Below are 14,547 nucleotides of genomic sequence, written 5' to 3' on the forward strand. Positions count from 1 at the left end.
TTGTATACTATGATAGGGTGTGGCTTGTCTTTTGTAAGAGGGGCCTATTCTCCACTTTCTGTCCTGTTGAGTCTACAACTCTTCCCCTTGCCGTTTTTTTGCATGTTTTTCCAGTGTAGCCTTCAGGTTGCCTCTTGTGATTTGTTTCCAACTCCCTTACCATTTGTATGTCTTCGCTACAGACAGCCAAAGTAGTCTGTTTGCCAGAAATGTTGTTTCCAATATACACAGGATGGGTTTTGTGTCATCCCCTTGCTCATGATCGGATGGCTTTGTTGCCCATCTCAGTTGTCTCCTCTTGATTGCATGGCTTTCCTCCCTATTCGTATGTTTGTCCCACCCAGGAGCATTTTGGTCTCAGTGTTGCGAGTGGTTGAATTTTATCCTTCCATTGCTGATGTTGCCTGCATTTAGGGAACTCCTTTTTCCGTTTCCTGCCCAATGAGCAGCAGCAGTGGCACTACTGCGCCACTACGTGCCACCACTCCTGCCACCCACCTCATGCTCTTTTGGGAGGCCAATGTGACTAAAGGCCTGACCTTGCTTGACACCCAAGGTTGCAGCAGATGTTTCAGCTGTATCTTTAGCGCTAACACTACAGCAGCATTTTGGCATCATCGGCATCACCATTTGGAACACTCATAGTAAATAAAAAGAGCGTACATTAACTCGCACACACAACTTTTACAGCATAAAAACGGTAATCCTCTCAAAAAAACTTAAAAGAAACATTGCACTCCTACTTCTGAGCGCTCCTATTGAATAAATGTTCAAAACTGCATAAATTCAACCAAATCATAGAATAGATGATACCGATCTCCACCAACTGTTTTGGTAAAGTATAATTTAACAAGCATTTGCAATGCAATAGGTCTCGCATTTGCCAGAGTTTAAGCAATTGGCATTGTAATGACAATGCCTTTTATTTATTTGTTTTCAAGACACACATAAATAAAAAGCATTGTAATTTACAATGCCAATAGCTCAAACTCTAGCAAATGCGAGACCTATTGCATTGCAAATGCTTGTTTATTTTAATTCACATTATGTCGGCACTATTTTTTTAGTTATAAAAAATATGTTATTGAGTTTTTTCAAACAAAACATAATCTGATTCCAATATCAAAGAATCACAGTAGCCTCTTAAACATCAGTTACAACGAAACAGTGCTCCGTCTATTCTCCCCACTTCAAATAAGGGGAACATGAATACAAATCTCCTATGTTAAATATAAGCATACATGTACAATACGTGGGATATATGATTGAATGATGATTCGACACAGATTAATGTCGAGAAGGCATCTTTGCAACTCTTAAGCAACCAGAATAATAAAAAAAAGAAAGGAAATAGAACCCCCTCCTCGCACCTACTCACCCAGCCCACCCATGTCCCCCATTGTGTCTAGCACTACAGCAATTCAATATATTTCTGTGCAACAGATGGATCAGCGTTATATAACATTAGCATATTAAAGCCAGTGAAGATCAGCATTCCCCCAGTCAAGGACACTATTAGTATTACAATAATCCCAACCAATCGAACAATATACACAGAAGTCAAGGTGAGACCATTGGTGTACCCGCTGTCGAGTTTTCATCTGAATCCATCTCCGGTACCTGCAATGAAACCACTAGTGCTTCTCAGGCCCTCGCGGCCTCCATGGCTTTATCTCCCTAAGCTTGTCTAGCTAGCTGAAAACTGATTGTACTTTCCCTTGTGGCCCATTTAATCAATTACATTTTACATCTCAGAACACTGGGGCCTCGTGCGGCCTTCCAGTGCGACGTAATATTCCTCTTGACCAGCAATAACCCCAAATCTAGAAATGTGCTCGTAACTCTTGTCTTGGGTGTATGAGGGAACTAGTGAAGTAAGCAAGTGCCCATGTCAGGTGTTATCGGTCGTTCTGTGATTTCGCATAGTAGCGCGACCACATCCTTCCAGTATGTTCCTAAGTGTGGACAGTCCCACATCATATGCCTGAACTCTGCCCATTCTAAATTACAACGTGGGCATTTTGCAGTGTCTGTATTCAAATATTTATTAATCCTGGCAGGAGTGAGGTATGCTCTATGTAGTATAAAGAAGTGGACCAGTTGGAAACGGGTGTTTTTGTGCTTTTCCACGCCCTCTTAACTATCTGGGCCCAGTTATGTCGGCACTTAAATATAAAATTAATCAAACCTTTGTTTTTTTCAGCAATATATATATATATATATATATATATATATACACACACTTACTTTTGCTATACTCACCTTACGTGGTAAAGGCATGCATGGTAAAGACATATGCGTGGTAAAGGATGTTTCCCATCATAACATGGATTTGGATATCACCGAGCTAAAGTAATCTTTGTGGCTGTTGCTACAACTTTATTTTTATAGTTTCATTCAACATCACTTTAGTTGTGTGTTAGTTTTTCTCAACATATTCCTGTGATCAATGTGTAAGGATTGTTACAAGGAAGATCAGGACTTTGAATAATGCAGATAACCAGTAAATCAACTAACTGGACATTAACACTGCACCACTATTTCCTGTTACAGCTCTTAGACACTGAACTTGAGACTGTGTGATTAAGAGCAGGAGTAATAAATAGGCACGACTCTGTAGAAGAATCAACATGATGATCTGCAGTAATAAAGATCACCTGTAATAACTGGGACACTCCCATTCTGTAGGATCCACATCACAACAGACACATATAAAGAATTAGAACCCGGGAATTGCAATCGTGGCTGCTCTCCCAGCTTTCACATCTTCCTTCTCCACCTCCACACAATGAAAGTATAAGCTAGTACCAAGGCTGCAGAACTCGCACTAAGGGTCTTTCCGAATAAATGTTAGACATGGATATTTACTGGAGCCAGCAATCACATCTTACCTTTCTAATTAAACCTACCACTCTTTTCTTTGATTTCAGTCCTCTCTGTTGCTTCTGGTTGTTTAACAGCTGAGGGAGCAGGGTCAGTGTCTAGGCTGGTGCACTGATGTGGCTTCTTGGACTTGATCAGAGATATATAAAATTCTTCCAAAGATTTTGGCAGAGTCACAGACTCTAAACTTTCCCCAAAGAAATCGGATTCCTGGTTTAAAAAACACGTGAAAACAGTTTAGGAAGTAGTCTTTCTGATATGATTCTATCCTAATATTGACTGCACTTCGAAGAAATTAAAAGACAAAAAGAGCAAGCAGCAAGGCAAAATTAAGAATACTAAGGGCCAGATGTAGGTAGCCTAATACCGGTCGGTAACGGCCGAAATGACAGATTCCTTAAAATACCGAAGCGGTAAATTACAGAATCTGCAATGTAAGGAGCACTCAAATGAGTGCATTGCATAGTTAAGGATTCGGTTTTTACCACCAACTAAAAGTTGGTGGCAAATACCGAAAAACTTTGGAAAAGCATTTTTGTGCATTTCCAAAAGTGCCATGTGCAGACATACATGCCCTTAGGTCATGTATGTGTGCCACATGTGCACACATGCACGATTCAGGGGTGCAACAGGGTGTCAATGTGACACCCGCCACCCTTGAATGTGTTCCCCCATTACCGAATCGGTATTTACCGATTCGGTAAATCCAATTCATTCCTATGGGCCTTCAGGCCCATAGGAATGAATGGGAATTACCGAATCGCCGATTTTTTCCTACATAGCATTTACCGATTCTAAAATACCGAATCGGTAAAATTCGGTATTTTAGAATCGGTAAATTAGGATTACCTACATCTGGCCCTAAGTGTTTAGATTATTCTAATCAGTGGTGGCTCCTGCACTAAAGTAGAGGAACATCGCCCTACTGCTCAAAAGGCAGTCAGTGGCTGGGTGGGGCCGGCCAGAACAGGGTGAGGAGTGGTTTGACTCCCTAATTGCGCATGACTGCCATGCGCACTTTGCATGTTCCCCACCAGGCTGCATTACACAGCCTGGCGAAGAACATGCACAGGCTCCCTGTCCCGTTTGACTAGACCTTTGCATTGCAGCGTTATGATTGCCTCAGAGGAGCCTGTGTGCCCGGGTACTTCCTGCTGCCGGCTGGGCTGGAGACAGGAGGAAGAAAGATGAAGAGGACGGCAGCGGCTGGCTGTTCCAGCTAAGTTCTTTTTTTCTTTTTTATTTCAGCCCCACCACCCCCATCCCATAGCAGCTGCTATTGATACTAATTAGTTAACTAAAACATCAGCAAGCAAAACATGTTGAGTCAGCATGAGTTTTAGGTAACGGGACTAACGGCAGCTGTTACTGTCTTGAGAACTAATCAGTGACCTTATCTATTATACTTTGTTGCAGCAAATATAAAATTGGTTTAATATGGAAATACAAGCAAAATTAAAGTGAGGTGCAAACAAACGATGACACCACCTATTCATGTGTTCATTCCAAATTACAATATTTGTATGAGTAAATAAATTACTTATTTTATGTTTCGGCCTCAGCATATGTTTGTTATGGGTCGTGTTCCGACCTGACACATTTTTGCATTTGTCACCTCGAGTGGGACAGGTATACCCAGACGTGGGTCCCGTGCTCTCCATGCCACTGGAGTCAAGCTATCCTGGCTGATGAGGGGTGAAACCCTGAAACCGGTCTTAGGATGCTTGTTTCCAATACAGGAAGGACATGGCCTGGCAGTTCGGGCTGGACTGTTCCCATTGGGTGCAGTGTCGAGATTGATTTGCATATGGCTGGGTTCAAACTGGAAAGGCATGGGGAGCAAAAAATCGATGGATTTAGGCCCAGATCTCTGTACTGGGGTGAATGTATGACATTGTTCTGCATTCTGTCCATCAATTGTTCTTTTACACATAGCTTATCTGTTTAGTCCAGGGGTCTCCAACCTTTTCTGTAATAATGCGACTTATGTTCAATGAAAATCCTCCTGGGCTACTATTATTATTAGAGATGATAGTGGCTACATCAGACAAGATTACATTAGTGGCCATCATGTGCAAGATTACCAGCAGCAAACACCCCAGGGCAGGATTTTAAGCAGTAATGTAAAAAATGGTTTGTCAACGTGGAATGCCTCTGCATGGGTCATTCATAACAGCCATTGCGTCAATGTCCCTAGCACCAATTTAAGCACCAATTTAATAATATTAGTAATAGCCCCCCTAACACGGTTGGATTTGTATCACTCACTTATCGCCTTTAAATATATTTTGGAAATTTGGCCATTTTTTATTCCAAATGTCAGTTTATGAATTTCATTACAAGACCGGAGGCTACCATTATGCATTATTCCTTTGATACAACTTCAAGCAGTCATTTTAAAGTTAATACATCACAAAGCAAAGCTCTAGAATACTCATAGGTTACAATGGCAACAAGGCTAGATAGATCTCCCTCTTTTAAATGCAGCTTCAAGCAGATAAGTTCTGTTTTTTCATTGCTCTCTATATTTTCTTCTCAATGTTGCACTGTATTGTATTTAATCTTGATTATACCTTAGATTATAGCTAATAATATTTCCTGCTATCTTGTTTTTCTGTTTAAACCTTTTTACTTTGCTGTTTATTTATTTTTTATTAATATTTTGGGGTTCTGCTGCTCCCAACATACCTCAATGCTCCTGTCGCCTCCACCAAGCCTTCTACACCCTTTTGAAAGAGAGACGCCACTCTCCCTTTCCGATTTCCGCTCACTTTTTTCCTGACAGCAAGACTTTATTATTCACTGCGGTCCAGGCACATCCCTCCTCACGCTCCAATTTACGGAGCGTGGGTCGTGCCAGGACACATTTGTGCCCCGGTTCTTTCTTTGGCCCGTATGGACTAATCGGCTTTTTGGGCCTTTGCAAAGCCAGGGCCTCTCCTATTTTAGAGGAGAGACCCTAAGCGAACTCAGAATGACGCACTACGCTTCCTTGACGAAGCGCGCATAGGGGAGGTGCCCTGAAGGCATATTCCTTCAATATTTACACTGCGTTACCTAGCAATACATACGCTATTGCACCCAGCTGAACGCTTGCGCGCTCTCTTAACGGTTGAGACGCTAGCAATCAGCTAAGTCTGTTTTTCATCGTTGAGAAAGAGATTACACATAAAACAATTTAATACTGCTCTTTTAATAGAATTACCTAATACTATTTTGAGGACTTCTATTTTGAAGACTGCTTTTACAGAATTAGCTTTTAACCTTTATTAAGCAGTCTATATTAATATAATACTAATAATAAAACCCTTGGGCATACATAGAATAATTATAATCGGTGTTAACATCCTTTTCAAGTTCATGTCCATAGTGGCACAACCTATCCGGATGCCCTAAGCGGCACACTTTATCCAAGTGCTCTATCTGACCCCCACTTATTTGATGATGGTCAAGGAACAACAGAATCTCAGGACGAATACATCCTTGACCTGGACCAGGATGATAAGGACCCCATTTTTGCTCTCTCAGAGGACAAACTCCCCTCTTCCTGTAAGGAAATAGTCATTGATCCCTTGGGTGAGGATATGTTCCCCCCCTTATAAAATTATACACCCTACAAGTTCCCAACGGTGGCCTCAAAACCACGTGGCCAAATTTTTTAAGAGTTGGATAAGAAACTCCCTTAAAAGAGACACAAGGAATATCCTTAAAGCCAAATGCCCAAGACCTATGCTCCAAGATAGAATTTGTCTCACGCCAAACCTGGACCCAGAACTTAAGTGCTTTTTTAAACTAGGCAGGGACCCTAGAAAGGGAATGGAACACTCCCTCAAAACCTGCCAAGACCGCAAGCTCAATATGCTAGGTACTTTGTGCAGAATGATTGATTTAATTGAAGAAAGCCATATTATTGGCTCTTCACCAAACATCGATTTGTTGAGGGGTTGGAGCCAGAGGACACTAATCCTCCTCAGCAAAGCTAACGCAACAATTAACACTGAAATAAAGAAAGTTGTTTTATCAAAAATGTACTCTGAACTCTGTGACATGGCCGAAAAGGAACCCTCTGTCAACCCAAACAAACTTCTTTTTGGGGAAGAGATTATCAAGGGAGCAGGCAACTGCGTGGCAACATTCACTGCACTGGATAAGGCGCAAACTAACATGCGCAGAGTTTTTAACCCAAGTGTTTTAGCCAGGGCCTGCAGAAGGGATCACTCTACCGGCCGTCCCTACTAAAGACCCTTCTACAGATAACGGGGTTTTGGTCATCCCTACCAGTCCAATCCCTACCCTCAGAGAGGAAGACCCTTCCGTTCTAGAGGCTTCAACACCAGAGGTCAGAACTCCTCCAATACTCCAAGTAATCACCTTTCCACCTCATCCTTCCTTTTCAAAGGGAAAGGGGGGGGTTGCCTAAAACACTTTTTACACAACTGGAAACGAATTACACAAGACCCTAGGATTCTACAGACTGCCCAGGGTTTCAAAATAGATTTTATAGAAAATCCAAACAAAACTCAACACCCAGAGTGCTAAATCTAACCCAAGAACACTGTTCTATCGTAGCAGAGGAAATAAACTCAATGTTGGTGAAGGGAGCAATTGGAGAGGTCCCCTGGGAATGTCGGAATTTCATGAGCAATATTTTCCTGGTGGAGAAGAATGACAAAGGGTGGATACCGCTAATAAATCTCAGAGAATTGAACAAATTGCTCACCTACAGACACTTCAAGATGGAAGGTATCATCTCCTCAGGGACATGCTTTTAGAAAAAGACTGGTTAGTGAGATTAGACCTAAAGGACGCCTACTTTACAATTCTAATGGCACAAGAATCCCATTCCTTCCTGCAATTTGCTTCGAACAATTACCCATACCAGTTGCAAGCTCTTCCCTTCGGTCTATCCTCTGCCCCCTGGTGCTTCACCAAAGTTATGAAGCCCATTACCTCATTTCTGAGGGAAAGAGGTATCCGCCATTTAATCTATCTAGACGACATTCTCCTCATGTCTCAAGACCATTCTCAAATTCTAAAAGGCTTGAATACAACCGTAAACTTAATAGAGAGTACAGGTTTTATGTTAAACAAAGAAAAGTCAATCATGATTCCCTTGAGGTCTCTAGAGTTCCTGGGCTTCACAGTGGACATCGTGAAGTCTATGCTGTACTTTCTCCGAAAAAGATATCCAAGATTGGAAAGGATATAAGTCATGTCCTGAAACTCGATCTGTTAACCTTAAGAGAACTAACCAGACTCCTGGGCCTCCTCTCATCAATCAGAAGCTATTTTCCTGGGTCTTTCACACTATTGGGCCTTCAAAGGCTGAAAGGCAGAGCTCTCTGGTCTGGCCTTTTGTAAGGAGACAAAATTCGCCTAGATTTGGAAGCCAAGACAGAACTGACCTGGTGGTTAGAAAATCTGGACGCATGGAATGGTAAAGCCATATTTGGCATTTCGCCGGAATTTGTCCTGGAATCAGACGCCAGCCTTTATGGCTCGGGTGCTTGCTTTCAGAATCAAAACACAGGAGGCTCATAGTCCTATTTGGAGAGTACGAACCACATATATTTTTGGGAGTTAACCGACAGGCTTCATACCCTTATGAGTTTCAAGCAATCCCTTCAAGGGAGTTTGGTCATTCTCAAGATGGACAACATGTCAGCAGTACCCTACATAAATCACCTAGGGGGCACCAAGTAACCTTTCCAACCTAACAAAAAAGCTATGGATGTTCTGCCTAGAACACAAAATATTGTTAAGAGCAGAATACCTTCCTGGACAAAACAATGTCTGTGCGGACTGCAATTCCAGATTCCTAGTAGATCATACAGTCTGGAAACTGAACACAACGTGTTAAAAAAACTAGATTACCTTTGGTGTCCCTTAGAAGTAGACCTCTTTGCGAGCAGACTGACCTGCCAACTATGCAAATACTTCAGCTGGATGCCAGAAGCGGGTGCTCTGGCAGTGCATGCCTTCCTTCAACCTTGGAAAGAAATTCGGGAATATGCCCCCCCCCCTCTTTTGCAGTGATCCAACGCGCCCTGCAGAAATTGAGAATGGAACAATGTTCAATAATACTTATAACACCCTTTTGGCCATCCCAACTTGGTTTCCAACTACCTTGGAAAGAACGTACGAAATACCTTTTCTTCTGCCAGCTACACCAGGCCTCCTAAGAGGCAAAGACGGTTCAGAACATTCCCTTCTTCAGAACGGGACTTTGAACCTTCTTGCCTGGAAAGTGTCAGGCGAGCCAATGAAATCTCTGACCTTTCGGCGCAGGTTTTTTATCTCCTCCAAGAATAGTGGGCCCCGGTACACACTACAGATAAAGCGGCATCTGGAAAGGAGGGGTTAGTTTGCGCCTGGAAAGGAACCTGGATTATGTGGAGGCTCCTATTGTATAAGTAGCCAACTTTCTTGTCGAACAATTTGAAAGAGGTCGTCTTCCTTATAGATCAGCCATTTCTGCAGGTCATCCCCTTTTAAATGGTAGATCTATTGGTAAGGATTCTATAATATGCAGAATTATGAAAAGCATCAAGCTCAAAAGACCTCCTAAACCTAAATACGAAACACTATGGGACGTCAAGTTATTACTTGACCTTTTTTGTATATGGCCCAATAATAATCTGCTAGATAATAAAAAACTTTCAATTGATCTAGCTTCCCTTCTTTGTCTAGTATACTGTTGATGGAGCAAAGACTCGTAGAAAAGAGACTTGCTCTGAGATAATCCTCATTTAACTTTTAATATTGTATTAACCACGTATAGTATAAATTAATATGCACAACATTGAACATATAAGATAGAGAAGCTTGCCTATGTGTATTATAAATTAGTAACTCAAGTGAAATCCTAAAATGGCTGCTAACGGGAAATCTTTATAGCGCATGCGTCAACTGCATCTACGCAGTATGTTGAGCTGTCGCTTGGAGGGAATTTCTTGTGCCTAAGCAGACGCTATTAAAATGGTTGCTTGAAAGCTCACATGGTTAGCATCTGCTTTGACAAAACTAACACAAGTTACTTTACTAATGCTAAAGCGGGGAAAGCATTAATAAATGAATGGTATTACAGTAGAGATACGTAGTATTCAGTGTAACAATTTTTTTAAAATTTGACATATGTCTCTTTGACTCTTTTATTAGTGCGTAATTTGGGCCTTTCGTATGAGTCTACAGTCTGTTAGCTGCCTGATCCTTGCACATTGTGTGGTCTGACTGAGCCAGAAGAAGTGATGCGACTCTTGAACACAGTCCAAGGACGAAAGAGATACCTACCCTGGGAACCAGTACTCGAGCCCTCTGGATGAATAGAAAATACAAGAGAAATGTTACAATTGTTTCAAATATGATGTGAATACAGGTGGGAAATAAAGATTCATGAATGAAAATTTAAGGGGCGGTATTTTTAACAATGGACTGAAAGACTAAATGGGAAAATAAGCATGGTGTGATGACCAACCCCCCCCCCCCCCCCTTGCCTGTCCAATAAGAGTGAGCAGTTTCATGATATTGAAACATTTTTGGGAGGTACATGAATATTGTAGGGTATAATTGAGGTAGTCTTAGCTAGTTAGACAGACGGAGATTTGCTAAATGCTGCAGAGCTCAGGATGCTGTCAGTGCGACGAGAAATGCTGATGAAGAATCAAATGCAGAACCATCTATCCTAAATTAATTTGCTTAGAAGAAGATTGCGGAAGAATCTCGAGGAGGAAGAGTGTGTCAGAGAGGGGTGCTATGTAAGCGTCGGTGGTAGAGAGGTCATCTATCCTGTCCTGAAGGCTTTGTCGCCTGATCTTTCCCGGGGGTCCCTTCCCAACTCCTTGGCCAGGGGGTTGGTTTTCACACCATTCTAGGTAATATATTTTCTGTGTATGTGCTGATGTTCTTTTCCCTCTATCCTCTCCTTTCTGAGCATAAGTCATTGCAAATATAAAAGTATGTGTATGATGATTTGATTAATTGAATCTTCCTTCCTATAAGTGATGGAGACTGTACTGTACTTTGTAAGTAGTTCACATGAAATTACTAGATAAAGATTCAAAATATTTCCGGAGTTTGTGATCATTTCATCAAATGTAAAAAGATTATTTTATGACATTTCACCATCAACTAGTTCAACTAATGGTCCATTGACCAGAGGGAAGAACTTTTTGATCAGTGAAAGATTAGTTGAGAATAAGAAGTGACTAATCTTGAAATAGTAAAGAAACAAACAATTGACCCCAGCGGTTTATTACCAGGTTGTGTGAATATGTGTTTATGAGCCCAGGTGAGTATATGGTATTAGAGTACCTGTTGCTGGTAAGCCGCAAGATCAGTTCAAAAAATCAATTCAAAATCTTCTTTATTCGATTTTCGTAGAAAACCATAAAAGTACAATAAAAACATGTTTACATTATTATAAAATTGATATAAAGAGAGAGAATTCATCTACTTATCACAAAGTTCAATGAATTAGAGGAACAGGATAAAAATCAATCACAGTTCAGACTGGGGCGGTGATTAACACAGAATTTTAAAAAACAAACAATGGATTTGGCATACAATTCATTTTCCAGCATTTGTAAGGCTAGATAGGCTGGGCGGCAGTTTAGAAGCCCCATTATTCTGAGTATTGGGATTATCCAGCGTCTGCGTGGGATTACATAGAACTTGCAAAACAATACTGTATGTATTGTGGATTGATTAGCAGTGGAATCACAAGGGCAAAATGGGAGGGTCCTCGACCAGACGTTCTGTATTGGGAACGAAATTCGCCTATAAAAATTATCTAATCTGAATCTAGTGCGTCGAAATTTTTCATACTGGTTCAGATTATATTTTAGATATGGCTGAATCGAGAAAGTTGTTTGGATCGCCAAAAGATGTTGTACCAAGGTTTTTCCTGCTTCTTGAACCATACGGAGGTCTCCCAAATGGAGGAGACATAACTTTTTTAGCTCCCTTTTTGGGATATTAGCGTTTGTTGCTGGATGGGTATAGAAGCTCAGCAGGGCCAAGTCGGTAAAAAAAGATTTTACATACTCGAGCCATCTTATTTTATGCGTGTTATCTAATGCCATACAGTCCTCAATGAGAGCGCGAGTAAGTGAGCACTGCTCGTTGGTCCAAATGCGTTTCCACATCATTATTGGTTGGGTCTTTAAAGTGTCCGAGATATGGTCCAAACCTAGTTCTAAGTGGCACCCTTATGTCGTGGTGGATTTAGGTACAGAAAGGAGATAGCGATGAAAAGAATTCTCAACTTTCTGTAAATCATCTGTGTTGGAATACCCCCATACAGCCGAGCCATAGCTAGCAACACTGACGCATTTAGCTTGAAAGATCTTAAGCATTTCCTCAGGAGGTTTCTTTCCTAGTGTTTGCGCAAACGCCGTCAGTGCTGAGGTGGCCCTAAGGAAAGACATTTTTCTAGAGTGGATTGCTTTTAACTAATTTAGTTTGCTATCTACTATAATACCTAGATAAGGATAAGATGTTGTGGTCTCTAGGATGGAGTTATTAACAATTATGTCCTTATTTTTCCTTTTTTGTTTTGGGCCAACGTGCATCATAAAAGTCTTTTTTATATTTACTTTTAAATTCAGGGAAGACATATACTTGCAATAGCTGTTTACTGAACGCTGGAGTTTGACCGGAGTCCTAGCCAGGATGACAGCGTCATCGGCGTACAATAGTGCCGGTATTGGTCGATGACGGATCATTGGCAGGTCTTGACTCTCTTTTCTCATTTCTACTTCAAGCCCATTAGTGTATAGAGTGAATAGGAAGGGGGCCAGAACACACCCCTGTCTGACCCCCCTCTCGATCTTAATAGGTTTAGTGAGGTCTCCGTTGACTCCATATCTCACCCTCGCTGAGGCATTAGAGTAGAGTTCTCGGAGGAAGTTTACCACTGAAGGTTCAACTCCCATACCTAAGATTTTTGCCCAAAGTTTAGAGTGACTGACGCAGTCAAATTCTGCAGTCAAGTCGACGTACACCATATACAGTGACCCTCCCTTTGCTGAAAAATATTTCTCCGTTAACAGGGAGAGGTTTAAAACTTGGTCTACTGTACCCAACCTGTCGCGAAAGCCGTATTGTAAATCTGATACAATACTGTTCTCTGTGGCCCAGCCTTGGAGGCGATCTAAGAGAATACGGCCAGCAACCTTACCGAGAGTATCTAAAAGAGAAATAGGCCAATAGCAAGTCGGACTGTTTCGGTCACCTTTTTTGAAAATTGGGACCAGGATTGACGTGGACCAAGACTCGACAAGACCGGCCCCAGTAGTCGCTTCCAGAACTCTCGTCAGGATGGGGGACCATAAGTCTAGATTGTATTTGAACAGGTCCACCGGAACCCCGTCTGGGCCGGGGGCTTTGCCAAGTTTTGACTTTTTGAGGGCTGCGATAACTTCATTATGGGTATAGTTTATCTGTATGGGGTAAGTTGATTGCTTTGGGGTGTCGGCCATGCCCATAGTTAGTTCTTTTTCTTGTCTAAAAATGGATGAGAAGTGTTTTGGGAGGTCAGATTCTACACTAAGAAAAGGGGCTTTAATTGTTCTCCAGAAAGTAGAATGGTCTTTCATGGCACAGCTTTGGTGTAATTGCTTCCATAGGGACTCTTTAATCTGGGTTTTACGTTTCTTTTGCGCTACGTGGTAGGCCATCCTTAGTTCTATGACCTCATGTCTGTCTCTTATATCTTTTGTTAGTGCTACCTTTAGTCTAGTATATGCTTAGGTGCATTCAGTATTGAACCAACCCCGCATATTGAACCTTTTCATTTTCTTAGTGCAGGATAATTCCTCTCTTATTATTTTAGTAATGATGTCATAGCTATGGAGAACTTGCTCAGGGCTGGCATTTAGATCTAGACAAGTATACGTGGCGGGCAGTGTCATTTTTAGTACGTTGGCAGTTACTAATTCTTGGTCTACCTTGCCCCATTTTAAGGTGTAGCCATTGAGCCTTTCTAGTGTAAGAGATTGCTGGTCTAGAAGGCTCCAATACGCTTTTTCTGTCCCTGAAGCAGGAATGCTTAATTGAACACTGTTAGGAAAGTGGTCGCTATGTGCATTTACAATTGTCTCAAATGTACGTATACTAGGTGCAATGCAGTTGGAAACTAATATATAATCGATTACGCTATTTGCACCACGCCCATTAAAAGTACTTGAAAAAGAGACTGGGGGACTAGCCAGTTCATTCGCAAATCCCAGATCTGCCATTGTCATTATTTCGTTCATACGATCTCCCACTGCCATGTGTGTAAAATGTGTTTGATTATTACCCTGCTTGTCATGTATGCCACACTTATTAATAATATTGTTTTTACACAGATATAAATTAAAATCACCGCCCCATATTAAATTTACAAACTTGTTAATGTGCCTAGCACGAAGATTTTGAAATAGTTCAAGAATATTATTTAAAACAACAATTAAATCAGCTGTGTCCAAATTATTATATAGGTTAATCACTATATAAATACAAATCTTGTTACAAGTTATCATAAGCGCCTGATAATTAGGTTCTAATCTCAGAATACTAATATTATTAAATTGAAGAGTATTAGATATATAAATTATAAGGCCTCCTTTTGATCTACCTGAAGGTGAGGGAACTGCTTTTGAAAAAAAGGTTTTATACCCCAAA

At 41.2% G+C, this 14,547-nt stretch overlaps 1 protein-coding gene across 3 annotated transcripts in view; it reads right to left on the reverse strand.

Moving 5' to 3' along the window:
* Nucleotides 1-14,547, reverse strand: part of TDRD5 (tudor domain containing 5) — a 1,858,625-nt gene that overhangs the window by 118,218 nt on the left and 1,725,860 nt on the right. For all 3 annotated transcript variants that reach the window (XM_078643707.1, XM_078643699.1, XM_078643690.1), the window contains one exon: nucleotides 2,910-3,093. In XM_078643707.1, the coding sequence (XP_078499833.1) occupies nucleotides 2,910-3,093 (184 nt within the window). The remainder of the gene's footprint in view (nucleotides 1-2,909; nucleotides 3,094-14,547) is intronic.

This window comes from Lissotriton helveticus, chromosome 1_1 (genome assembly GCF_964261635.1).
Source record: "Lissotriton helveticus chromosome 1_1, aLisHel1.1, whole genome shotgun sequence".
Taxonomy (NCBI): domain Eukaryota; kingdom Metazoa; phylum Chordata; class Amphibia; order Caudata; family Salamandridae; genus Lissotriton; species Lissotriton helveticus.